The following is a 27,629-nucleotide window of genomic DNA, read 5'->3' on the forward strand; positions in this document are numbered from 1 at the left end:
TACTTTCGTCTGCACAAGAAGAAGAGAGAGAGGAGACGCCGGAGAATCATAATAAGACAGGAAACTGACCTAAATAACGCATTTCTATCTTAATTCTAACATTGATGTGAGTGAATAAGAGGAGGAAAGAAGAGCAAAGTTAAGAAAATGTGGTCAGATCAGGAATTAGTGGAGGTGAGTGGAATTGTAGCAAGATGTGAGTGTAAATCTCTCTCTCTCTCTCTCTCTCTCTCTCTCTCTCTCTCTCTCTCTCTCTCTCTCTCATCACATCCATCTTTGCTATAGCTTACCCAAAGAATTAAAGATAGTAGTATAAAATCTTTTAGTCATTTCATTTTTACTTCCCGTATCAGATATTAATATTTTTGGTTTACTTAGTCTTACACCATAATCTCACTTCAGGGTGAAACTGTTCATTCTGGTAGTTCTCGGCCTATTTTGAATGAATGTGCACTTCGTTTCCGTCGCAAATCAGTACTTATTTATTATATTCCTCCTGCCTCTGAAGTTATCTTCCAAGCACAGCAAAAGGTTGTGGTCGTGACGAGGTGCTGAAAAATTAATATTTACGTCGACAAGCCTGGTCAGAAAAAGTGTATAGTGGAAGAAAACTTTACGAGGTGTGGTTGTGGAGTGTGTAGTAAGAGGATGAAGTATATAAATAAAGAAATTGCATGTGAAAAATGTAAAGAATGGTTTCACGCAGGCTGCACTGTGATGAGAGGTTTAAGGGAATCACACATGAAAATGGTGAAGAACAAGAATCTCCTATTTGTATGTAATGTGTGCTTAAAGCCGTAAAATTAGAGCAGAAGGAGTCATCACAGAAGAAGAAAATGGAAGAAGCAAGTAAGGAAGCCCAGGGAGAACAGGGAAAGATGATGACTTGGAGGAGGAAGAGAAACAAGATGGTATGGAGGAGAATGGTATCTGTGAAAGGATGGCAGAGAAAACAGAAGAAAATGAAGTAGAGAATGATCAGGGAGGGAAAGCAGAGAAAAAGGAGTCTAATTCAAGTAAGGAAATCAGCGGTGCTGAAACACAACAGTCCGTGGAAGAGATAACACACCTATGCTGGAAAGACAGGTAAAGGCAAAGAAAAGGTGAGTGTAAGGAAAGAGAAAAACTGATCAAAAGAAACCTTTAGCTACCAATCAACAGCCAGGGAAAGAAAAAAGAAGCAGAGTAGATTCAAAGACAAATGAAACAATCGCTAGCCAGAATAGTAATGAAGAGGATAAACCAGACCAGGATGGATAGAACAGTGTTAAGTGTGAGGATGAGTGTTGGATAAGTGTGAGGATGAGTGTTGGCAAGATGGCCTGGCAGAAAGTTACTCGGAGAGAACAATTCCAGATGAAAGGAAGTGGAAGGCTGAACAGAAGACTGTGGTTGTTTGGAGAGTCTCTTGAAAGGGGTGGGAAAGGAGGTACACTTTCTCTCAAAAGTCTATTACAAGATAACTAGTGGATGAAAGCATGCCAGGAGCAACCATCAGAAACATCAGAAATAAAATTGTGGAAAACCTACCTGAGTTTGAACCAGATGACCTGGTGGTTATAGAAGGAGGAGGGAATGACCGGGAAATAGGAGAACAAAAACTCTCCATCTACTGGAAAGTATATTAATATTGGTGAAAGTGAAAGTAAGGAAAAGCCCAATAGTAATGTGCATACCATTAAGGAGGAATGGGGAAGGGTTCAGGTATGGAGTAGTGAGGAGAACAGTGAATAGGAGTTGCCTGGAAAAACTGGAGAAGTGGGCATGTGATGGACTACAGCTTCATGAATATATGGACTGGAGACCTGTATGGGCTTGGGATGGTGTACACATGTTGGGCATTGGACAGTTGTGGATGGCATGGAATCAATGTCATGGAGTGGGCTCAATACAAGGAACCAGTACAATAAGAAGGCATAGCTAAAGGTAAGAAGAAATGATAAGAACATGCAGGTGGCTTTCCTCAATACCAGGGGATGGAATGAAGAAAAGTGGAGAACCCTAGTGGAAGAACAAAAAAACTTTGATGTGATTGGAGTAGGAGAAACAGGATGGCATGACCACACCAAATGGCAAGAAGGCAAATGGATAGTAATTGGAAGGGGAAGTGTAAAGTTAGGGAGAAGAAAGATGGAGAAGTAGGTGTGATAATGAAAAGGAAGGAAGGAAGAAATATATTTGAAGTGGATATGGAGAAGGAGCTGGGGAAATTGAGTTATAACAAAAGCGACATAATTACAGTGAATATAACAGAGAAAAATTAAGTGTGGTTGGTTACAGTAGTTTACATGGGTGTGAAAAAAGCTGAAAATAATCCAGAAAATAAAAAGTTAGTATATGAAGTGATGGTTAAAATAAGTGAAAAAGTGCAGAAAGATGAGTACTGGGTAATAGTGGGTGACAGGAATGGTCACATCAGGCTGAATAGTGAGAAAGTGAATAGAAATGGTCAAATGCTACTTTACTTTGTGGAGTGTACAAAATTAAAAATAAAGAACTGGGAACTAGAAAACCCAGCAACTTGACATGACAGCATTAATGAAACTGCTATTGATTATATCATTATAAACAAAAAAGTAGAAGAAACAATGCAGATTTGGAAAAATGAAGATGTAGATATCTCAGATCACTTACCTATGGAAAAGCAAAAATAAGAAAAAGGATGAAAAAGACCGAATGGATAGAAAAATGGAAACTAGAGGATGCAAACTGGGAGAAACATGCAGCAGAGGACAATGACAAAGTACAAATAGTAACTTCTAGTAAAGATAAAATGATAAGTGTAGACACATGGGAAAGTAAGTTCAAAAGAAGTCTTAAAATGGGAAGCAGTCAAAGAAATTGGAATTGGAAGAATAGAAATTGCCAAATGAGACTTAAAGGATGATGGGACAAAGAGGTGGAAAAAGTGACAGCCAGCCGAAAGATAGAAAACAGGATACAGAAATGGCTGTATAAGAAAATAATGAAAGAAGGAAGCAAATGCCAGCAAGAATGGTAACATGCATGGGAAAGATACAAGAGGGCGAAGATGGAAACACAGTTCCTGGTTAGAAAGGAAATTACAAAATGGGAAGTGAACAAGCCAAGACGTTGAATGTCATGCCTTGTAGAGAATGAGAGAAGGAAAATTGGAAGAGATTGAAAAGGGATTTTTTCTTATGTAGGAAAGAGGGCCAGCCAAGGGCAAAAGAAAAAGAAAAGATTAGAAAAAAGGCCTACTTAAGTGCTGGTTCTCCATAAAGAAGGAAAGTGTCAGCCAAAATTAGGGAGCAAATGCCTCAATATCTCCCTCTTAAAAGAAGATTAGTCGTAGGAAGTCGGGAATACAGAGGGAGGGAGTTCCAGAATTTACCAGTGAAATACATGAATGATTGAGAGTACTGGTTAACTCTTGCATTAGGGAGCTGGACAGAATATGGATAAGAGGAAGAAGAAAATCTTGTGCAGCGAGGCCGCAAGAAGAGAGGAGGCATGCAGTTAGCAAGATCAGTAGAACAGTTAGCATGAAAATAGCGATAAAAGATAGAAAGAGATGCAACATTTCGGCGGTGAGGAAGAGGCTGAAGACAGTTAGTCAGAGGGAAAGTAGGTAGAGATGAGGTGAAACTAAAAGTTGATGGAAGAAAAATAAGGAACAGTGAAGAGATGCAAGCTGAAACAGAACAATTTTGGAGGGAGGTGACAATGAAGAATAGAAAAGAAGAGACGTTGGAAGACAAAGTAATTTTCAGCAACACCAAGGACATGAATGCCATAGAGATCAATGAAAAAGATGTGGAAGAGGGCTTTAGAAAAATTAAGTTAGGAAAAGCTGGAGGAACTGATGGCATTCTTGGGGAATTCATAAGATATGGAGGGAATAAACTTAAAAAAAGGAATTCAGAAGATTATTTGAAAAAATTCTAGAGGAAGTTTTCCTTGAAGATTGGAAAAAAAAGTAGTGATGTTAATTCGTAAGGGAGGAGGAAAACCTAACGACATTATTGGAAACTACAGGCATTGGGCAGAGGAAAGTAAAGTATGGAGTGAAGAACAAGCTGATTTCAGAAAAGGGAGAGGGGAACGGGAAAATATATGTTATAAGAGATATATAATTGAAAACAGTAAAGCAACAGGGAAAAAACTTTACCTTATATTCCTAAACATAGAGAAAGCTTATGATACAATAGAAAAAGATTATTCAACCTGTTACACCACATAGCGATGGACAGGAAGGCCTTGGAAGTAATAGAAAACCTGTATCAAGGTAATGAGGTAAAATTCAGCCTTGGATGAGTGAGCATGGATTGGCTAAAGAACAATGGAGTGAGACAGGGCTGTGTGATGTCCCCAACACTGTTATATATATATATATATATATATATATATATATATATATATATATATATATATATATATATATATATATATATATATATATATAGACAAAGAAAAATAAATAAAGACAAGGCAAGGAGAGCTGCTGGGATGATCCTTAATTGGGGAAACAGAATAATTGATAAATATGAGGTGGGCAGGCATCTGTGGAAGGGGATGGGAGTCCCACACTGCCTTTATGGGGCAGAACTAAGATTTACAAATAAGGACATCCAGGAACTAGACAAGCTGCAAGACATGATAGGGTAATGGGTAGTAGGAGCCAATAGATGCACAGGTTTAGAGGCAGACAGAGGTGATATGGGATGGAGTACATTCTGAGAAAGAATTGCCATAGGAAAATGTCATATATTAAGAAAATAGGAGTGGATGATGAAAGTTGGGCAAAGAAAGTCCTCTCAGAGAACAGACCAGGATCATCATGGAGGATAGAGAGATAAACAGATGGAAGAAAAAGGAGAACTTAGAAGAAGACTGGGATAGACTGGAAAGTAGAGACATAAGCAAAAGGATAGAAGATAATGGTTGGAGGAAGTGGAGATCAGGAATGGAGAACAAATCTACACTAAAATGGTATAGTGGAAAACAGAAGCCAGGAAGGATAGAGTGACATGTAGGGGACTGAGGAAGCAAGTTATTGCTCAAGGTGAGGACAGGTATCTTAGAATTAAATAGCAGGAATAGAAATGAACAGGAGCAGAGTTGCAGCCTATGGCTATAAAATACTTTCAAGTGTATTATGACAGAATGTGCACCGAAATCTTTTGGAAACTATTTCAAATTATATACAAGAAAAATCTAATAATGCAACAAAATTGAATACATATTTATCTATACTTAACTCGTCTCTGTCCGTACATGGGGTTTACTGCAGTGAGAAGTATGTGCCAGATTTTCACTGAACTAGTTTTACACGACTGAAATTGATGTCTCACAACTTAAGGGTTGAGACAGGTAGGTGGCGTCGAACACCAGCCGACCTCAGAACATGTCCCTGCAATAACACCTCAATACAGACAGAACAACATGTACTGATCTCATGTCCCTTGTCTGAACATTGTAGAAATAGGTACACAATGCTTAATTTAGTAATATAAACGAACTTTAAATGAACAGAATCATATACAAGAATTATGTCAATATGTGCATGACGTACTACGTGTTTATGCTTAGCTCAAGCAACAAACCTAAAGGCGTATACTGTAAAACTATTGGACAAAATGTATAAACTTATATATGTAAAATGATACTATGTAATGTCTTTATTTTGTCAATAAACTACTACTACTACTACTACTGTGGGAGTGAAGGAAGCAGTGCAACATATGATAGTGGAATATGACTGATATGAAAAGGAGAGGAAACAGCTGGTAGCACAAATTACAGAAATAATTTGTGAGGAGGAATGGAACAAGAGGTTAGATGAAGAGGATGGAGGAATCACCACTGTATTTAGGACTGTATAATGATACTATTCTAACCTTAACTTTAACCTAACTTCAATCTAACCTAACCTTACCTAGGTAATGTAACCTGTTGAGGCGACATGCATTGCTATGTCTTTCTAAGAACAAATTAACTTTATCTAATACAATTAAACTTATCTAACCAAAGCAAACTAGCCTAACCTGACCAGCAGTGCTAAGAAATTAATATGAAGTTGCTACCTTATTTCTCTTTATAAAATCTGGCAATACAATGGAAATTGAGGTGATACCCTGGTCATTCAGTCATCTTCCATAGACTGATTTAAATTGATTCACTTCTCTCCACAAATCATTCTGATTGGCTAGATTTATTCTGTATTTTTTCTATTGGCCAGTACCTGCATGCTCAAACAAAAGAATCACCATGATCAATTTCACGTGTGTCCAAATAATGTGACTACGCACACACGAACGAACACACCTAACAGCGTTCCTCACTCTTCAGTCCTCAGTGCCCATCAGTCTATCACATGCATGAGTGTGTTATAAACAATTTGCAATGGGTATGTATGTGTTCAAATTACTCAGAATGAGAAGTTCTATAAGAAGAAGAGAATGGTAAGAAAAGCCATGTTGATTATTGTATAACACTGTAAAACTACCATATTTTCTTCAGCAGCAGCATATTTTCTGTCCTGAGGGCTGTTTTTTTCCTGCAGCATTTTCTCATAGATTTTCCCTGCATCTTTCAGTTTTGAGTCTTTCTCTATAGTATTCACTTTTAATTGATTACCTATGTAGCATTCAGACTTAAATCTTTCTCTGTAGCATTATCTTTTTTTTTTTTCCCTGCAACATTTTGGCTAAATCTCTCAGACCTGCTCAAGGAAAGGCATCTAAGTGGGCTTTTTTTGTTTAATTGTTTTTGTTGTCCTTGGTTAGATCTCCCCTCTTGCATTAAAAAAAAAAAATAATAATAAATAAAAAAATAAGCAGGAAAAAGTGACAAGTAGAATCATGTATTATTCGTTACCTTTGATATTGGATATGTTTGAAGCACTCATTCATCATGCTAACTCTAAACTTGTTGCATAGACAAATTCTGTACTTTATTTATTCATCCTCATCTTTCATTTACTCTTAACTTGTGGATAAATGCTGTAATTGCCGTTCACAGCCCTAAGCCACCTGTAATAATGGATGTTCCGAGCAGTGAGAGTAAACACAACCTCCTTCTGCCAGGTGTTACGCAGCAGTGTGCCGTATTGCCTGGTGGTGGCACTGCCCCTCCTACTGCTGCTGTCCCCCGTGCCTGTGGACGCTGCTGCTGAGTTCACAGTGTATCGCCTGCAGCAGTATGACCTCCATGGCTCAGCACACGGTCAGCACTCACTGTCTCTACACTCTTTGCCTCTTGCTGTGTCTGGATGACCTCAAGTCTGTCTCTCTTATAGCTATTACAAATGTTGCTGTCCTTTTCATTTTTTCAAGTAGTGATGGTGGTGGTGCTGATGCTGGTGGTGGTTTATGTTCTTAATTGTATGTTGTAGGTGTTTCAGGTGGCATTTATTTGATTTATACTATGTTCAGTATTTTTTGTGAATGCCATCACTAGTTACAAAAATGTGAGAATTTTGAGTTTAGCTTGTTATTGATTGATTTATGGTTTTTATTTCCAAGATGTTACATAACTAGCATCATAAACATCAATAATATTGCCTAGTCTGCCGAGCTCTTAATGGCTCCTTAGCAGACATGTTGCTTATCATATGCATATACACGTACAGGCAACCCCCGCTTAACGAAGGTTCACACAACAAAATTTCGCTACAATGAAGATTTCCTTTTACTACCATCTGCTCGTTTAACGAACACCAAACTCCCTTTAACAAAATTTTATCCAGGTAATTTTTTCCAAGTTTGAAAGCCCTGCTGTATCACGCAAGCCGACAGGCTTTTGAATACACTAGCTCCTCTCGTGGACAAAACGCACTCCATTCGCTCCCCTAGTTCAAAACAATAACAGCGTCAGCAGCAGCTCGTCTTCCCTCACTCTACATGCCACCAAAACACCCTGTAATGTCGCCTAGTATTACTAAGAAGCCCACGAAGTCTCTTACTCTCGAGGTGAAGCTGAATATTATTCACAGACACGAGAGAGGCAAGAAAACTAATAGCATTGCTTCCCACCTTGACTCCATCTACTGTCTACAATTTTCAAGTCAGCAGACTCTATTAACCCTTTCAGGGCGCAAATAGGTTTTTGGGTCATGTCTGTGAGACGCAAATTCGGCTGAAAAATCGAGATTTGCAAAAATGGAAAAAATCAATATTCTCATGCATAATAGAGTGTTACGCATCTATTGTAAAAAATTTAGGTCTCTACTCACACTGGAAAGTGGTGCAATAATGATGGGAAGTTGGCTTTCTGGTGGTACATTGTGCGCTTTTGAGTATTGCCATCGTAGCGGGTAGTTATTTTCCACTGCAACTTGTGCAGGTGTTTTCACTAAATTACACAGAATTTTCCTCCTGATTTGAACTGCAGTTCCTCAGAACTACTCCAGAATGTGCTAGGGTAATTATTTTTCACACCTGTGCATACATTATGCCCACACAAATAATATAAAATACTTTTTCAGAGTGTTTTCTTGATGTACATACTATCATGAGCGAGGATATGCATGCCCATATATGGTAATATACGAAATACGCAATATACTACCAATAAACAAATAATATCTGGCATATCTGCTCTCTAACAACAAGATTTGATAATTACTCTTGTTATTTCTGTAAATAAATGCACAAATAGCCACTAGTGACGTCGTATGATAATAATAATTGTGAATAAAAGGGGCATCTAATACTCTACTGTGTGGATGCCATTGTGACTATATTTTTCTTACCACGCAACTGATGGCGCATCCCATGAGTCGAGGAAGGATGAGAGAATGTCATCTGGCAACTAGCAGCAGCCAGGAGGCGCGCGGTTTAATTCTGTGACTCGTCAAATATGGGACCACGATCATGGACAGGAGGCATTTCCCTCAAAGCCACGATCGTGGTCCGGAGCACTGAAAGGGTTAAGAAGGCTGGTGCGATCATATCTTACTTGCAAGCTAAAAGAATCACTTGAACTCGTGACTCTGCAATGGATAAAATGGAAAGCCTTGTGGAAATGTGGTATATAAGTTTTGTATGCGGTACAATGATGCGCCCTTTGTTTACACTCCATGGGTTGCCAGCTAGCGTATTTCCCACTCCACTCTCCCTCCCTTCATAAATTTAAGATCATCAACATTATAAAGTTACTTACATACATACATTAGTGTACATTATAATGACTTAGTCTTAAATCAAACTGCTTAAATGTTTTTTATAATTTTTACTTTCATTAAACCTTTTACTGTACTATGATGCACTCTCGCTTTGTTTACTCTCAATGGAAGCTCAAGTTAGGGGTCAAACTTGTTATAATTGGTTCGCTTAACGAAAATTTGCTTAACAAATGGTTTTTTAGGAACGTAACCCCTTCGTTAAGTGGGGATTGCCTGTACATATTGTACTTACAATATACACATACATTTATATACACCATGATATTACATGATTATTATTGTTTGGAAACTGTTTTTGAATGAATATAAATTGGTTAATAATTTAATTTGTGGTGGTAGTGAGTTCCACAGTCTAAGTCCAGCACACAACACACTATTAAGGTACATCATGGTGCGGGCTGACAGGCACACCAAGTTGGTGAGGCTGCCCCTGGTGTCATGGGCACATGCTGCTTGTGAAAATGTACAACCATTACTACCAAGCACTTGTTTGTATAATGATTGGAATACTGCTAAGAGGAGAAAATATTTATGTACTGATATAAAGTCTAAAATGTGCAACTCTGTATAAATCTACTGTATGGTCATATCTCCCCTTAATACACATAATTCTTATGAGTCTTTTGAGCAACATTTACATCTTTAATGAAAGTAGGCCAGGTACATCCCCACACAGACACACAATATATAATACTATGTGGATAGTATAAGGTATAATATACATTCAGCATTGTTTTTTGAGTTAGCTGGTCTGTTACTCTGTGTATTATGCCACATGCTTTTGATACCTTTGTGCACACTGATTTTATGTGTTTTCCAATTTAGGTGTTCATCTACAAATACTCTTAAAAATATTGTATGTGGTACTTGCTTTACAGTCTCATTTTGTACAGTTACAAAAGGAAATTCACTATTATTTGAACAGTTTTTAAAGAATATTTGGTTTGTTTTACTTATATTAAGATTGAATTTATTATGCATTATCCATTGTTTTATAAGTATAAAATCATTTCTTAATTTTTTTGTTTATGGCAGAAATATTTTTATCAGTGAAATCAAAGCAGAGTAGTGTCATGTTAGCAGACTTCTCTACTTAGACCAACATGGATATTGTAATCATGTTACTGTACTGCTATGTAGATTATTCCTATTAATGAAACTAATGAGCTGTGTGTGTGTGGGTGTGTTTTTTTTTGTTTGTTTGTGTGTGTACAGGCAGCCGTAGCAGCCTGGTGAATGTGGAGGCCCGGAGTTTAGATGCAGGGTCTGTGGGTCGGCGGTGTGTGCTGGCACGCTTGGTGGACCTGACGCCGAGCCACTACCACCGCCTGGTGACTCAGGGCGCTGCGGCACTGCTCATACTGCTGCCGGCCAACATCACTGCTCTCACTGAGGAGCATCACATGGTAACTCACCTCTCCTCCTCTCCCTGTGTCTGCCATTGATGAAATTATGCATTCAGATTACTTATATGTTACCATTGGTCCTTATTGGATTGTTGGCTGGTATGTCAATGGTTACAATTACATTAGTGGAGTCCCGTTTGCTCATTTTTGTTAAGTGATGCATCTTTGTGTATTTACCTAGTTTACCTAGTTGTATTTACCTAGTTGTAGTTTTACAGGGCCTGGGCTTTATGCTCATATGGCCCTGTCTCCATATCTACACTTATCCAATCTTACTTTAAAAGTATGCACACTCGTTGCAGACACTACTTCTTCATTTAAACTGTTCCACGTCTCAATACATCTTTGCGGAAAACTGTATTTTTTAACATCTCTCAGACATTTCCCTTTATCAGCTTTTTACTATGCTATCTTGTGCTTCGAATGTCATATTCTTCTCTCAGGATCAGTTTCTCATTATCGACTTGGTCTATTCCGTTGGTCAATTTATAAACTTGTATCAGATCTCCTCTCTCCGTTCTTTGTTCCAGGGTTGGTAGATCCATAGCCTTTAGTCTCTACTCGTATGTCATCCCTTCAAATTCTGGAACCATTCTTGCAACCATTTTTTATAGTCTCTCCAACTTCCCTAGGTGTTTCTTTTTATGAGGGGTCCACACTACTCTTGCATATTCCAATCTGGGTCTTATTGTAGTACTTATCAATTTCTTAATCATTTCTTTGTCCATGTAGTGAAATACTAATCCAATATTCCTTAGCAAATTTTATCTCTCTAAAAATTCTATCAATATGGCTTACCGGTTGATTGTTTTCTTCCATCGTCACTCCTAAGTCCTTTTCCTTTTTTACTTTCTCCAGTTCTACTCCATCTCCCATCTTATAGATTCCCACAGGTCGTCTTTCACTCTTTCCCATTTCCATGACATGGCTTTTGTTCACATTGAATTCCATTTCCCACTTCTTACTCCATTCCCAGATCTTATTTAGGTCTTCTTGCAGTATTTCACAATCCTTCTTTTGCTTTATAACTCTGCACAGTTTCGTATCATCTGCAAACAGATTTATGTAGCTGTTCACTCCTTCTGGCATGTCATTAATATAAATGAGGAAAAGTATTGGTGCCAATACTGACCCCTGTGGCACTCTGCTTTCTACTGCTCTCCACTTGGACTTCATATCTTTAACTACCGTCCTTATTTCTCTCCCCCTCAAATAATTTTCTATCCATCTCAATGTGCTTCCTTTTAAGCCACCCTTCTCCTCTAACTTCCATAGTAATCTTGCATGTGGCACTTTGTCAAATGCCTTTTTAAATCCAAATAAATACAGTCAACCCATCCCTCTCTCTCTTGTACTCTATCAACTATTCTAGAATAGAAACTCAATAAATTAGTTACACACGACCGTCTTTTTCTAAAACCAAATTGGCTATTTGATATTAATTTGTTGTCTTCAAGGAACTCGATCCATTGTTTCTTTATTATTCTTTCACACATCTTGCATATTACACTAGTTAGTGATACAGGTCTGTAATTTAAAGGTTCTTCCTTCCTTCCGCTCTTATATATGGGAACCACCTCAGCTCTTTTCCATTCTACTGGTACTGTTCCATTTTCTATTGAGCATTTTATGATGTATATAGGACTTGCTAGTTCTTCCCTACATTCTTTCAGTATTCTGCCTGAGACTTCATCCGGTCCCATTGCCTTCTCTTCTTCCAGTTCCTTCATTAACTCTTTTATTTCAAGCTTGGTTACTTTAATCTCTTTCATATAGACTGTCTCTATTACTCTGTGGCCTTTCAAAATTGGATTCCTTAGTAAAGACCTCCTGGAATTTATTATTTAATAGTTCTGCCATACTTTTTGGGTCTTCCACCATCCCGTTCTCTCCTTTTAACCTTTCTATTATTTCTTTTTGCCTAATTTTTCCTTTTATGAATCTGTAGAACAATTTTGGTTGCTCCTTACATTTTTCGACAATGTCCTTTTCAAAGTTCTTTTCCTCTTCCTTCCTCACCTTAACATATTCATTTCTCGCTGCCTTGAAGTTTTCCTTTTTTACTGGATTTCTTTCTCCTCCACCTTTTCCATGCTCCATCTCGTTTCTCCTTTGCCCTAGCACACCTTGCATTAAACCAATCTTTCTTTCCTTCTTCTTTAGGTCTATATTTCGGGACATATTCTCTGACTCCTGTTTTGTATATTTCCAAAAATAAGTTATACTTCTCTTGCATCGTCTCTGAGTTTCCCATCTCCTCCCAGTTTACGTTTTTAAAATAGTTCTTGAGATTCTCAATATCAGCCTTTCTGTAATTTAATTGGTCTCCTTTATATGATTAATTTCTATCTTTCTTTCCCTCTTCTATATCCATTTCTAATATTACATGGTCACTCTTTCCCAATGGGCACTTATATCTTATATCATCATTCATTTGTATACCCCTTGTAAAAACTAGGTCCAATCTCGCCGGCTCGTCGTTTCCTCTTAATCTTGAGCATTCCTTTACTCTCTGGTCCATCATATTGTCTATCATTAGGTTCAGGAATTTTTCTCCCCAGGCTTCTTCCCCCATACCACTTTCATAATTTTCCCAGTCCACTTCTTTACAGTTGAAATCTCCTACTAATATCACTTTTCTCCTTTCTTTAACGATTATCGTTAGACTCCTTATTGTGTCATCTATCATGTTTTTATATTCTTGATTGGTCCATGAATTTGTTTTTGGTGGCACATATGTTACAATGATTGTTAATTCTTTTTATTAATATGCATCTTAACATACAGTACTTCTGCTTTTCCTTCCCACATTCCACTTGGTTTATCACTATCTCCTTCCTTAACATTATCATGACTCCTCCTCCTCCTTTACCCACTCTGTCTCTTCTCCATACATTATACCTATTATCCAAGTCTATTTTGATTGCATCATTTAGTTTTGTTTCAGCCAGGCATACAATATCTGGATTTTCTTTCTTTATGTAATCTCTTAATTCTAATTTACTTGATAAAACCCCGTCTATGTTCGTATACATCATTTTTAGTCTCTTGCCTTTATCATTTTTAGTTAAACTTGTTCCACTTTTTTCTCTTCCTTCTCTTTTATATACCATTTCCTTATCCTGTCTCCTAGAATTCTCCCCCCAAAAATGCCTTTTTTTCCTCTTCTGACCTTGCATTATTTTTTTTCCCTTACTGCTGCCGCCAGTTCGTCGTATCTCTTCCTTTCTTCCTCATTTCTATTTTCCTTTATATATATATCCTTGCAGCCTTCTGTTTCTCTACGTTTTGTTGTTCTATATGATATTTCTTTTGTTGCTGCTTGTGATTTTAGTAGTATTTTAATTAGTCTCGTTTTTCCTTCTTGATATGGTCCCATTCTGTTTATTTCTTCTACTTCCTCTTCCAAGTTCTGCCTATCTTCATCGTTTAGATTCTTCAGTAGGTCTTTGACTGATTTCATTTCTTCTTTTTCTCTTTTTGGTCTATATTTTATATTTTTTTCTTTTATTTCAAATACGATTACACTCTTCTTTTTTTCTGCAATTTCTCTAACTAGATTTTCTTTTGTCTTGAGGACTCCTATAATTTTGTTTGTCATATTTTCTTCTTTTTCTTTTAGTTGTTCTTGAATCACCTCCTGAAAATCAGCCTTATCTTTCTTATCTTGGACTCTCCATGCTTGTACTTCTTTTTTAATCACGTTCTGTACTCTCCTCTTCTTTGTTTACTAGATCTTTCAGCTTCTCTTTTTCTTTCTCAGCTTTACCAAGTTCTTCTTCCATCTGCTTCTTGTAGTTAGCTACTTCCTTTTTCAATTCTTCATTTTCCGCTCTTAGCCTAGCTTTGTTTTCTTCCACTTTTTTTATCCTTTCTCTCAGTTTTTCAAACTCTTTTTCCTGTTCTTCATTCTCTTTCATTCCCATACTTTCCTTTATCCATATATCTAGTTTATGCTCAATAGTCAACACTCTCTTAAGTAGTGAAGTATTCGCTGTATCGAAACCTTCAAATACGCTCTCTCCCTCATCAACATAGTCAGCATCTTCTTTCATTCTTTCCCTACTCTCATACCTGCATTTTGATGGAATCTCTTCATTATTCATAATTCTTTAACAGTTGATTTCATGAAAAACAAGTCCACACTACTTGCCCAGGCCACTGTAGGTACTATACAATAGGTAGGGAAGATCAGCTGATTGTCTGTGTGTATTTACCTAGTTGTAGTTTTACAGGGCCTGGGCTTTATGCTCGTGTGGCTCCATCTCCATATCTACGCTTATCCAATTTTTCTTTAAAACTATGTACACTCTTTGCTGACACCACTTCCTCATTCAAACTGTTCCAAGTCTCAACACATCTTTGTGGGAAACTAAATTTTTTAACATCTCTCAGACATCTTCCCTTCCTCAGTTTCTTACTATGCGATCTTGTGCTTCTAAAGTCATATTCTTCTCTCAGGATCAGTTTCTCATTATCCACTTCATCCATTCCGTTAATCAAATTATAAACTTGTATCAGATCCCTCTCTCTTCTCTGTTCCAAGGTTGGTAGATCCATTGCCTTTAGTCTCTCCTCATATGTCATCCCTTTAAATTCTGGAACCATTCTTGTAGCCATTTTTGTAGTCTCTAATTTTCTTATGTGTTTCTTTTATGGGGGTCCACACAACTCCTGCATATTCCAATCTAGGTCTTATTTTAGTACTTATCAATTTCTTCATCATTTCTTTGTCCATATAGTGAAATGCTAATCCAATATTCCTTAGCAAATTATCGTCTCTGAAAATTCTATCAATATGGCTTACCGGTTGATTGTTTTCTTCCATTGTCACTCCCAAGTCCTTTTCCTTTTTACTTTTTCTAGTTCTACTCCATCTCCCATCTTATAGATTCCCACTGGTCGTCTTTCACTTTTTCCCATTTCCATGACATGGCTTTTGTCCACATTGAATTCCATCTCCCATTTTTTGCTCCATTTCCAGATCTTGTTTAAGTCTTCCTGTAGTATTTCACAATCCTCTTTTGTTTAATGACTCTGCACAGTTTCGCATCGTCCGCAAACAGATTTATGTAGCTGTTCACTCCCTCTGGCATGTCATTTATATATACGAGAAAAAGTATTGGTGCCAATACTGACCCCTGTGGCACTCCGCTGTCTACTGTTCTCCACTTGGACTTCATATCTTTAACTATCGTCCTTATTTCTCTCCCCCTCAAGTAATTTTTCATCCATCTCAATGTGCTTCCTTTTAAGCCACCCTTCTCTAACTTCCATAGTAATCTTTCATGTGGCACTTTATCAAAAGCCTTTTTTAGATCTAAATAAATACAGTCAATCCATCCCTCTCTCTTGTACTTTATCAACTATTCTAGAGTAGAAACTCAATAAATTTGTTACACATGACCGACCTTTTCTAAAACCAAATTGGCTATTTGATAATATTTTGTTGTCTTCAAGAAACTCAATCCATTGCTTCTTTATTACTTTTTCACACATCTTGCATATTACACTAGTTAGTGATACCGGTCTGTAATTTAAAGGTTCTTCCTTCCTTCCGCTCTTATATATGGGAACCACCTCAGCTCTTTTCCACTCCACTGGCACTGTTCCATTTTCTATTGAGCATTTTATGATGTTGTATATTGGACTTGCTAGTTCTTCCCTACATTCTTTCAGTATTCTGCCTGAGACTTCATCCGGTCCCATTGCCTTTTCCTCATCCAATTCTGTCATCAACTTTTTTATTTCAAGCTTGGTTACTTTAATCTCTTTCATATGGACAGTCTCTCTATTACCCTGTGGTCTTTCAAATTTGGATTCCTTAGTAAAGACCTCATGAAATTTACTATTTAACAGTTCTGCCATACTTTTGGGTCTTCCACCATTCCGTTTCTCCTTTTAACCTTTCTATTGTTTCTTTTTGTCTTATTTTTCCATTTATGAATCTGTAGAACAATTTTGGTTGTTCCTTACATTTTTGACAATGTCCTTTTCATAGTTCTTTCTTCTTCCTTTCTCACCTTAGCATATTCATTTCTTGCTGTTTTGAAGTTTTCCTTATTTTCTGGATTTCTGTTTCTTCTCCACCTTTTCCATGCTCCATCTCATTTCTCCTTTGCCCTAGCACATCTTGCATTAAACCAATCTTTCTTTCCTTCTTCTTTAGGTCTATATTTCGGAACATATTCCCTGACCCCAGTTTTGTATATTTCCAAAAATAAGTTATATTTCTCTTGAACTGTTAATGAGTTTTCCATCTCCTCCCAGTTTACGTTTTTAAAATAGTTCTTGAGATTCTCAATATCAGCCTTTCTGTAATTTAATCGGTCTCCTTTGTATGATTCATCTCTATCTTCCTTTCCTTCTTCTATATCCATTTCTAATATTACATGGTCACTCTTTCCCAATGGGCACTTATATCTTATATCATCGTTAATTGGTATATCCCTTGTAAAAACTAGGTCTAATCTTGCCGGCTCATCGTTTCCTCTGAATCTTGTGTTTTCCTTTACTCTTTGGACCATCAAATTATCTATCATTAGGTTCAGGAATCTGTCTCCCCAGGCTTCTTCCCCCATACCACTTTCATAATTTTCCCAGTCCATCTCCTTACAATTGAAATCTTCTAATATAACTTTTCTCCTTTCTTTAATGATTTTTGTAAGACTCCTTATTGTGTCTTTTATCATGTCTTTATATTTTTGATTAGTCCATGAATTTGTTTTTGGTGGCACATATGTTCCAATGATTGTTAACTCCTTTTTATTAATATGTATCTTAATATACAGTATTTCTGATTTTCCTTCCCCAAACTCCGTTTGATTTACCACTATCTCCTTCCTTAATTAACATCATCATGACTTCTCCTCCATATATTATACCTTTTATCTATGTCTATTTTTATTGCCTCATTTAACTTTGTTTCCACCAGGCATACAATATCTGGTTCTTCTTTCTTTATGTAATCTCTTAATTCTAATTTACTAGATAAAATCCCATCTATGTTTGTATACATCATTTTTAATCTCTTGTTCTTATCATTTTTAGTTAAACTTGCTCCATTTTTTTTCTCTTCTTTCTCTTTTATATACCATTTCCTTATCCTGTCTCCTATAATTCTCCAAAAAAATGCCTTCTTCTCCTCCTCTGACCTTTCATTATTTTTTTCTCTTGCTTCTGCCACCAGTTCATTGTGTCTCTTCCTTTCCTCCTCGTTTCTATTTTTCTTTATATATATATATATATATATATATATATATATATATATATATATATATATATATATATATATATATATCTTTGCAACCTTCTGTTTCTCTGAGTTTTGTTTTTCTATATAGTATTTCTGCTGCTGCTTGTGATTTTAGTAATATCTTAATTGGTCTCACTGTTCTTTCTTGATATGGTCCCATTCTATGGATTTCTTCTACTTCCTCTTCTAAGTTCTGTCTATTCTCGTCATTTAAATGTTTTAGTAGGTCTTTTACTGATTTCATTTCGTCCTTTTCCCTTCTTGGTCTATATTTAACATTTTTTATTTTTTTCTTTCAGTCCAAAAATAATTACACTTTTTTTCCAACAATTTCTCTTACTAAATTTTCTTTTTTCTTCAGGACTCCTATCATTTTGTTTGTCATATTTTCATCTTTCTTTTAACTGTTCTTGAAATACTTCCTGAAATGATTCCTTGTCTTTCTTATCTTGGATTCTCCATGCCTGTACTTCTTTTTTAATCACGTCTTGTACTCTTTCTTCTTCTTTGTTAACTAGATCTTTCAGCTTCTCTTTTTCTTTCTTGGCTTTACCGAGTCCTTCTTCCATCAATTTCTTGTAGTTAGCTACTTTCACTTTTAATTCTTCATTTTCCGTTCTTAGCCTAGTTTCGTTTTCTTCCACTCTTTTTATCTTTTCTTTCAATTTCTGGAGGTCTTTATCCTGTTCTTCATTCTCTTTCATTCCCATACTCTCCTTTATCAATTTATCTAATTTACGTTCGATAGTCAAAACTCTATCAAATAATGAAGTATGCGCCGTATCAAAGCCTTTGAATGCTCTTTCTCCCTCACCAACATAGTCATCATCAGCTTTCATTCTTTCTCGTGTCTCATACCTGCATTTAGATGGAATCTCTTTCTCGTTCATGATTTTGTAACACTGTATTCATGAAAAAAACGAGTCCACACTAATCGCCCAGGCCACTGCAAACCCAAACAAAGGTAGTAAGATCAGCTGATTCTCGGGAGCGACGGTATTGCGTCCTTCCTCGACTGCGTCTCGTGTGTGTGTGTGTGTATCTGCCATAGGATAGGATGGGAAGTACAGGTGTGTTAAGAGTGTGTGTGCGTCCAAACTGGTGGTGCTGCGGGAAGTAAGTGACTCTGTGAACTCAGTGACATTATGGACACTTTCCTGAGTTTAAAACACACTTCCGTATGTACTTGTACGTCGTGTGATGACAGCACTTGTAAGTTTTGTACATAATATACAAACTATTATATTCTGAGTTTTTTCATCTAAACCTGGGTTGCTTAAGAACACCAAAAGCAACCAGTGAACAGCTTGGCTGAACAACTGATAAAAACAATAAACTTAATAACTTTATGTGGGCCAACAGAATCTACAGTGGCCTGCTACCCAAACAAAACCACACCTTTACATAAAAAGAATTAACAAATTGATGGCAGTGGTGGGATAAAAAGCAATTTGTTAAACCTTTCTATGTAAAGAAGGTGTTATTTTGTTTGGGTAGCAGGCCACTGTAGATTCTGTTGGCCCACATAAAATTATTAAGTTTATTGTTTTTATCAGTTGTTCAGCCGAGCGGTTCACTGGTTGTTTTTGGTGTTCTTAACCCTTAAAGTACGGGGGGTTGATTTACTTTCCGTCTGTTACAACGGGGAAAAATCACACCTGTCAAAAATGCTAAAAAATATTTTTTCTTTATAAAAACATATTTCTTTGTGTTATTCTGAGTACAATGATGTAGTTTTTAACATGTTATGACCTCTGAGAGCAAAGTTATTGCATATGAAAAAATTCATGGCAGAACCCGCCGCTAAGAAATACCCCCCAAGCTCCGATAACACCGCACACTCTCTCTCTCTCTCTCTCTCTCTCTCTCTCTCTCTCTCTCTCTCTCTCTCTCTCTCTCTCTCTCTCTCTCTCTCTCTCTCTCTCCTTTTGGATGTAAAAGTAGGAACTTTTGCACTTTCATGTCAAGAAAATGCAAACTCATATATGAAATGATGTGTAAAACAGGAAAAGAAAAAGGAACCACATATTACAAGTATTGTGGATTTTTATAATAATTGAAATCTGGCTACACTTATTAGCACTGGGATTCACATGACTTGGCCGACAAGCACAGTCTTGTAGAGGCAACCAGTGGTGACACACACCAGCGCATTGCTCAAGGGGAATAGGCTACATGAGGAGGTTTATGAACGTTGCTGTGAGGGTTGGTCTCTGTCTCCCAGATCACAATCAGAATCACTACTGGAGTCTACACTTTCTTCTGTCTCAATAAAAAAAATCAGTCTTCATTTTCATCACTCCACAATGTCATTACCAAGTAACACTGACATAACATCACTCGGAGTACCGTTTCCTCCCTCCGGGTCACGGAGGTTGCCAGATGTTGCCTCGAAATGGGAAAAGATGACCTATTGTGAGGGAACATACATCTCAAGGCTCAAGCAGGTGAGTGAGAAAAGATGCCAGATACCTCCACTTGCCCCAGGACCAATAGTGAGGGGAAGAGATTCAAACGTTTAGCGCGGAAAAATCATGATTACTGGTACGATCCCCGCCTCTCCGCACGCTACAATCTTACCGATACGATCACTGTACTTTAAGGGTTAAGCAACCCAGGTTTTAGAAGAAAAAACTCAGAATATAATAGTTTGTATATTATGTACAAAACTTACAAGTGCTGTCATCACACGACGTACAAGTACATACGAAAGTGTGTTTTAAACTCGGGAAGGTGTTCGTAATGTCACTGAGTTCACAGAGTCACTTAATTCCCACAGCACCACCAGTTTGGACGCACACACACTCTTAACACACCTGTACTTCCCAGTCGCCGGCTATACTCACTCTGCCTTCGCCGGTGCCGCAGCGCCCAGCCTCAAGATGCTGACAACAGGGCGTCGGTCATGTGACAGGGGAAATCTCAACAGGGTGTTTTTTTATATTGTTCATTACATTTATTTCTCGCTTGTAGTGATACCTAGATAAATTGCATCCTACCTATGGAAATTATATTAATTTGTTTTAATTATCTCAGTCAATCATGAATGCAACAACTACTTGTTTAGTTTTATACATAGAGAAGCACCTGCAATCCCTTTTTGAGGGAGAGGCAAGGTCAGCATTCAGAAGTGTTGCACCACATTGTGAAAGATTGCATCAGATTTTTATAATGATTAATATATTTATGTACAATGGGTCCTACCTATCCTATGGCGGGCACATGTGTTTGTGTTTGTGTGTAAGTATTATAAGTATTCTGCATTTACTGTGGTCTGAGGATTGGAGTAGGTGCAGGGAAGAGAACAGTCTCATTGTGGAGGGACACAAGCAAACCAGTGTATGCTGTCAGGCCTTGCCATGGATGTATGTGTGGCCAGATGTTCTGTGTCTAAACCCATTCAGTGTAATAGTTCTGTTCATGGAACTGTCCAGGGATTGACAGGACTAAGACCAAATAATGCACCTCTGTGTGTGTGTGAATATGAGTGTGAATGTGTGGTGTTGGGGTAGACAGGAGCTCTGGGATTAATATGGCTTGTGGATTGCAGTTGGTGCGGGAGGTGGAGGCAGCCATGCTGGAGGCAGACACACAGATGGCAGTGTACCTTGCCCATGAAACTCAGGAGCTGCTGCACATCTATGAGTCGGTGCGCACTGCTACCAACACTGACTCAGCCACCTCAGCTGCTGCAGGTGAGTGTTATACTGGTGGTGTAGTGGTGATGTTGGTACAGGTAGATGAGGAATTATTTAAGATCCACAGGCATAGTTTTTTTTTCTTTTCCAGAGCATCATCTGTAAGAATCTATAGGGAGTATTTGTGTAAGTTAGAAACAGACTAAATTTTGTCACTCACCAAGCAATTACCAAGGGAGAGACAGTGATACCATGTTTGTGGCTTCAAACAAGATTTCTAGACTTAAACCCAACATAGTTATGTGTCATTTTCTATATCATCTGTGTCCCCATTAATTAATTTGTCACCACTATATTTCAAAGCTTCCATTTAGTCTTGCATCCTTCAAGTTGTAGTGGTGCAAGTAGTGACGACTGTTGTGACCAGCATTGCTTCTGTCCCCAGCCTTGATGAGTTCACTGTCCACTGATGGCTACCAGATAGTCGTGGGTGGCAGTCAGTCCAAGCTGGTGCCGGACATGACCATTGCCAACATTCAGGTGAGCAGTGACTTGGCATATCCACTTTTTGTACTGTGATGGTATTGTAATGGAGTGTCTTAGCATTGTGTTCTGCCATTATAGTCTCCAGGGATATAGTTTGCATCTGACTCAATTTGTTGAGTTAGAAGAAAGAAGACCTGTTATGGATCTCCTGCAAGACCTTGATGTGAAAGGACCTGGATATGCTGTGATATTCATGCAATTTAGACAATGGGAGATCTCTTCTCTCCTCTCACACTTTTGAAAGCTAAGATGTGGCGTTAGTTTATCTTTTAGGAAATGGTTATTGGTGTCTGTGTTAGGTGTGTAGAGGGGGAGGAGAAGGCTGTATAGATAAGACATTAATGTAAAATTTATCGTCACATTTCTGTTATTTTCAGGGAAAGTTGAGTGGCTATGGTGTGGAGGAACAGCTTCCAACAATTGCAATAGTAGCGCACTATGATGCCTTTGGAGCAGCACCGGTAAGGCTGCACACACCTCATGTTGCTGGTTTGTGTACAGTTTTCACAAATTTCTTAGTGTTCATCACACACCTCTCACAGTTTTCATGATCACCTATCACAGTCTTCATCACACACCTCTGACATGTTTCACAAATTTCCCAGTCTTCATCACACACCTCTCACAGTTTTCATGATGCACCTCTCCCAGTATTCATCACACACCTCTGACATGTTTCACAAATTTCTCAGTCTTCATCACACACCTCTCACAGTCTTCACACATTTCTCAGTCTTAATCATACACCTCTCACTTTGTATGTAAGATGGCAATTTTCAGGAAAAGTTGAGTGGGTATGGTGTGGAGGAATAGCTTCCTCCCTTTATTATCCATTTCAAAGCTGTAATGTTTTGCATCTTCATTGTAAGCGGAACTGCATAAACCATGTTTAGCTTTTGTTATTGCTTTGGGATAGAAGTGATGCATAACTGACAATAGTATACTCCTGGGGAATTCTTGTCATATAAGCCTTGATGCTGAAAGTGCAAATATGTGTGTGTGCATGTCAGGGTCCTTTTCACTGGCTTTTTTTTTTTTTTTTTTTTTTTTTTTTTTTTGCATTTGTTATAGCAGGTTAGAGTTTTGTCAATAGCACCTTCCCTTTTGGCACAGCGAGTCATGAAAATGTTGTGTTCCCCATAGCACCTTGCCTTGTGACCATGAATATTTTATGTTGTACAGGAGTTGGCGTGGGGTGCAGACAGTAATGGGTCAGGGGTGGTGGTGTTGCTGGAGCTGGCACGCATCCTGTCACGCCTCTATGCTTCACCACGCACCCACCCACGCCTCAACCTGGCCTTCCTGCTGTCTGGGGGAGGCTACATCAACTATCAGGTTTGAGCCATTGCATCACATTACAATTACACCAAGAAATTGAGGAGAAGGATCAGAAATTTTATATTATTTTTCACAGCTTCCTCATTGTCTTTCATGAGAGACATTTCTTCCTAATTGTTCATACTTTGGTCTTTTCTTTCACCACAGTTTTCATATAGCAGTGTTGTTTCTCCCACAGGGGTCCAAAAGGTTCCTTGAGGACCACCTGGATGCCTCAGACTCACCGCTACTCTCTGAGACATACTACACCCTGTGCCTGGACACCTTGGGCAGTGGCACTTCCCTCAGGTTGCACGTGTCCAAGCGGCCCAAGGAGACTTCCCCGGGCCACAGCTTCTACCAGGTGGGGAAACACTGGCACACACTCACTCACTCTACTATGCTCTCAGTAACTCTAGTATAAGAATGGCACTTCAGTCAGCATGTTCTTACCTGGCTCTGATGAAGGAAGCCATGGTTCTCCAAACAGACATTAGAGTAAAATTGTATAGTAAAAATGGCACTTTAGTCTGTATTCTTGTTAGCACTGGAGGAGGAATGGAGTTCATTGTGCCCTAGCTTTCATACTGAACCATTAGCTAGTCTTTTCAACCCAAACATGCATTCAAACAAAAATGTTTACTGTAAGAGCTTTAGTCAGTGTTCTCTCATCAGGCCCTGGAGGAGGAGGGTAGCAAGGCTGGCCTGGTGGTGGAGATGGTGCACCGGAAGATCAACCTTCAGGAGGACACACAGGCCTGGGAACACGAGAAGTACAGCATGAGGAGACTGCCAGCCTTTACTCTCTCCAGGCTCCAGGTGTGTCTTCAGTTCCTTTTGCTGCTTCCCTTGCACTTGTATTGTTGGAACTCTCGTACTTGTGACTTTTGTTTATGGTGGATGGTAATGTGTTTTTGCTGTCCAGTGTGGTGATTGTATTGCAGGAACTTTCATACTTGTTTTATAGGGAATAGTTTTTATGGTGGAATTGTGATGTTTCTGCTGTATATAATTGTCAAATAACCAACCACAGGAAATATGTGAACATTTTATGGAGTGAATGAAAGGATTAAGGATGTGTGTGATGTGTTCAGGGCCCCAAGACTGGAGAGCGCGGCAGCATACTGGATACAAGGGACACCATTGATGTGGCAGCACTGACTAGGAACACAGAGGTGGTGGCCTCAGCGCTGCTCAGGCACATCTACAATACCTCTGTGGATGGCATCTTTGATAACGGCCTGGTGAGTTACACTGGAGCATCATGAGAAATGGCCAAGTAGACACAAGAGTCATTCTGGTACACTTATCCCAAAGAACACTTTGTACATCGTCCTTTTATCTTATGTACTGATTTGATGGCTCATAAGATGCACCTTTTCTCCAAAAAAAAAGTCTCAGGAAATGAGCCTGCATCTCATGAGGCCAAGGTTCAGTATTGAGGCAGTTGTTTGGTGGTCAGTCTGTGGCAACAGAGGCACTAAAATCAAACCCCCAGACATCTTCGCACTTGTAAACAAAGTGATGATTGGTACTCCACCACAAGAAAAGAACTCTTTCTTTAAAGGTAACAATATGTAATATGTCATACATATCGGTAATTCACATAGAATGACACCATTCAGGAAGAATTTGCCATACACCACATTAACCAAAACAAAAACACGCAATCAATGATCTTGATCTTGACACAGGGAAGACTCTGTTCTTTAGTGTGATGCTGTTACTCCTTGAGGTAAGACAATAAAATTGCACTTATCTTTTGACATTCTTACCTTGCATACATATAAAAAAAAATGATAAAAAAAGAAAAATTTTGATTAAGACTTTAGCCTCTCACAGTCAGTGCTAACGCCATATGCGAGGTACATGTTTACATCTTACAACTAGATTGGTACATAGGATACTAGGAAATATTTAATTTTTATATGGGATCTAATAATGATCTAAATGCATGTGAGAGTCTTCAAATGTCAGATGAAATCCTTCAATTCATATTCAGAGCTTAAATCTGCTCATTTACCTTTTTTGCTATTTCAGTGTCTGCCAAAACTGGGTGCATATTAGGAGTCTATGCTTCTTATGAGCCATCAAATACAGATGTCTTTTATAATTGCACCATAGTGTTGACTTGACAGGCTTGCTTCCTCTTATCCAGACACTGCCAGCCTTTCACTCAACAGGTTTCATGGTTTTAGGCTGTGTCTGAAAAGAGCATCCTGTCCTGGCTGGATCTCATCACCTCACAGCCTCGCTCCCCACAGCTGCTGTCTGGCAAGAACAGTCCTCTGGTCACCACCCTCCACCAGATACTCAGCAGGTTAGTGGTCAGTGCACCAGTAACAATCTTGGTCAGAGGTCTTGTCATGCCATCAATAGCCAGTTAGCAGATCTCTAAACTTACCTTATTCTTAGTGTTAACCCCCCTCAATACCATGACATGTTTCTATATTCATTCTGCTTACTGTTTGGTGATCTCATACAGCTTCAGAAACTTATTTAGGGGATTAAAATAGTGAAAACTCTGGTCATTAACCTTCTGACCTCTAGAGACCCTTCCTAACATCAATAAAGTGGTCTAATCATACCCAAATCTCAAAGTAGAAATGTGTCCCATTACTGAAGGGGTTAAGTTCCCTAATCTGATGTATGTGATGATCTCTGTTCTCTGTGGCTATGACCTCACCTTGCCAAAACTGATCCAGCACCTGCACCCTCAGATACACCAACGAGGCGCGGGTCACCTATCTCAAAGCTGATAAACGTGATCCTGAGTGGGTGTTCTATGATGTGACAAAAGCTTCTATGGCTGCATATGCCGTCAAGCCTGCCGCCTTTGACTTCCTGTTGACCCTTGGCATCCTGGCATACCTCGGGGTGATCTATGTCTTCCTCCAGGTTGGTGATTGTCTCTCAATGCATTGTCTGCTAGTGTAAGGGTCAGTTGTGTGCCAAGATGTGATAGCAAGATTGGGTGTGTATATTTCAGAATTTTTTGTATTGCAGTGACAGTTTGCTCATGTCATGCTTTCCTTGTGGTAAAGTAAAGGTTATGTTGATATTGAAGGGAAAGTTTGTTCATGTCATGTTTCTCTCTCTCTCTCTCTCTCTCTCTCTCTCTCTCTCTCTCTCTCTCTCTCTCTCTCTCTCTCTCTCTCTCTCTCTCTCTCTCTCTCTCTCTCTGTAATAGGGGGAAACTGGCCAAGAGAAAAAAGAAAAGGCAACTTAATTGCCAGTCTCCTTACAGGTCAATAGAGTCAGCCAAAAGAAAGGGACAAATGTCTTGGAACTTCCCTCTTAAAAAAGTCAAGTTGTAGGAAGATGGAAATCTAGAAGCAACTAGGGAGTTCTAGAGTGTATCAGAGAAAGGCATGAATGAGTGAGAGTACTGGTTAACTCTTCCAGAGTTAACCAGTATAGGGGTTAACAGAATAGGGGTGAGGAGAAAGCCTTGTGTAGCAAGGCCGCAAGAGGATGGGGGAGGGAATGCAGTTAGTAAGATCAAAAGAGCAGTTAGCATGAAAATAGTAGTAGAAGATAGCCCACTTAGTTGCTAACCCCTTTGCAGGTCAGATAGAGTTAGCCAAAAGACAGGGACAAATGTCTTGAAACTTCCCTCTTAAATGAAGTCAAGTCATAGGAACTTGGAAATATAGAAGCAGGCAAGGAGTTCCAGAGTTTACTAGAGAAAGATATGAAAGATTGAGAGTACTACTGATTAATTCTTGCATTAGAGAGTTGGATGGAGTAGGGATGAGATGAAGAAGAAAGCTTCGTGCAGTGAGGCTGCAGGAGGAGGGAAGGCATGTAGTTAGCAAGATCAGAAGAGCACTTTGCATGAAAATAGTGGTAGAAAATAGCATGAGATGCAACATTCCTGTGACAAGAAAGAGGCTGAAGACAGTCAGTCAGAGAAGGGGAGTTGATGAGATGAAAAGCTTTTGATTCCACCTTATGTAATAAAACTGTGAGTAGAACCCCTCAAACATGTGAAATGTATTTCATACAAGGATGGATAAGGGCATTGTACAGAGTTAGCGGTTGGAGGGGCAGAAAAAAACTGGCAGAGACGCCTCAAAATGCCTAATTTCAAAGAAGCTGTTTTGGCAAGAGATGAAATGCAAAGTTTCCAGTATAGATTATGAGTAAAGGACAGACCAAGGATATTCAGTGTAGAAGAAGGGGACAGCTGAGTGTCATTGAAGAAGAGGGGATAGTTGTCTGAAAGGTTGTGTTGAGTTGGTAGATGGAGGAATTGAGTTTTTGAGGCATTGAACACTATCAAGTTTTCTTTGCTCCAATCAGAAATTTTAGAAAGA

The 27,629-nt window shown here is 38.5% G+C and overlaps 1 protein-coding gene across 1 annotated transcript in view; it reads left to right on the plus strand.

Moving 5' to 3' along the window:
• The window catches only part of LOC123506563 (nicalin-like), a 33,301-nt gene continuing 5,672 nt past the window's right edge, over positions 1-27,629 (plus strand). Inside the window, exons 1-12 of the mRNA XM_045258764.1 lie at positions 1-174; positions 7,050-7,188; positions 10,364-10,554; positions 21,360-21,504; positions 21,893-21,987; positions 22,371-22,454; positions 23,176-23,328; positions 23,510-23,674; positions 23,986-24,129; positions 24,405-24,554; positions 25,509-25,630; positions 26,031-26,208. Coding sequence (XP_045114699.1) covers positions 148-174; positions 7,050-7,188; positions 10,364-10,554; positions 21,360-21,504; positions 21,893-21,987; positions 22,371-22,454; positions 23,176-23,328; positions 23,510-23,674; positions 23,986-24,129; positions 24,405-24,554; positions 25,509-25,630; positions 26,031-26,208 — 1,593 coding nt within the window. The 5' untranslated portion in view covers positions 1-147. The remainder of the gene's footprint in view (positions 175-7,049; positions 7,189-10,363; positions 10,555-21,359; positions 21,505-21,892; positions 21,988-22,370; positions 22,455-23,175; positions 23,329-23,509; positions 23,675-23,985; positions 24,130-24,404; positions 24,555-25,508; positions 25,631-26,030; positions 26,209-27,629) is intronic.

The sequence above is a fragment of the Portunus trituberculatus genome, chromosome 20, assembly GCF_017591435.1.
Source record: "Portunus trituberculatus isolate SZX2019 chromosome 20, ASM1759143v1, whole genome shotgun sequence".
In the NCBI taxonomy this organism is placed as follows: Eukaryota; Metazoa; Arthropoda; class Malacostraca; order Decapoda; family Portunidae; genus Portunus; species Portunus trituberculatus.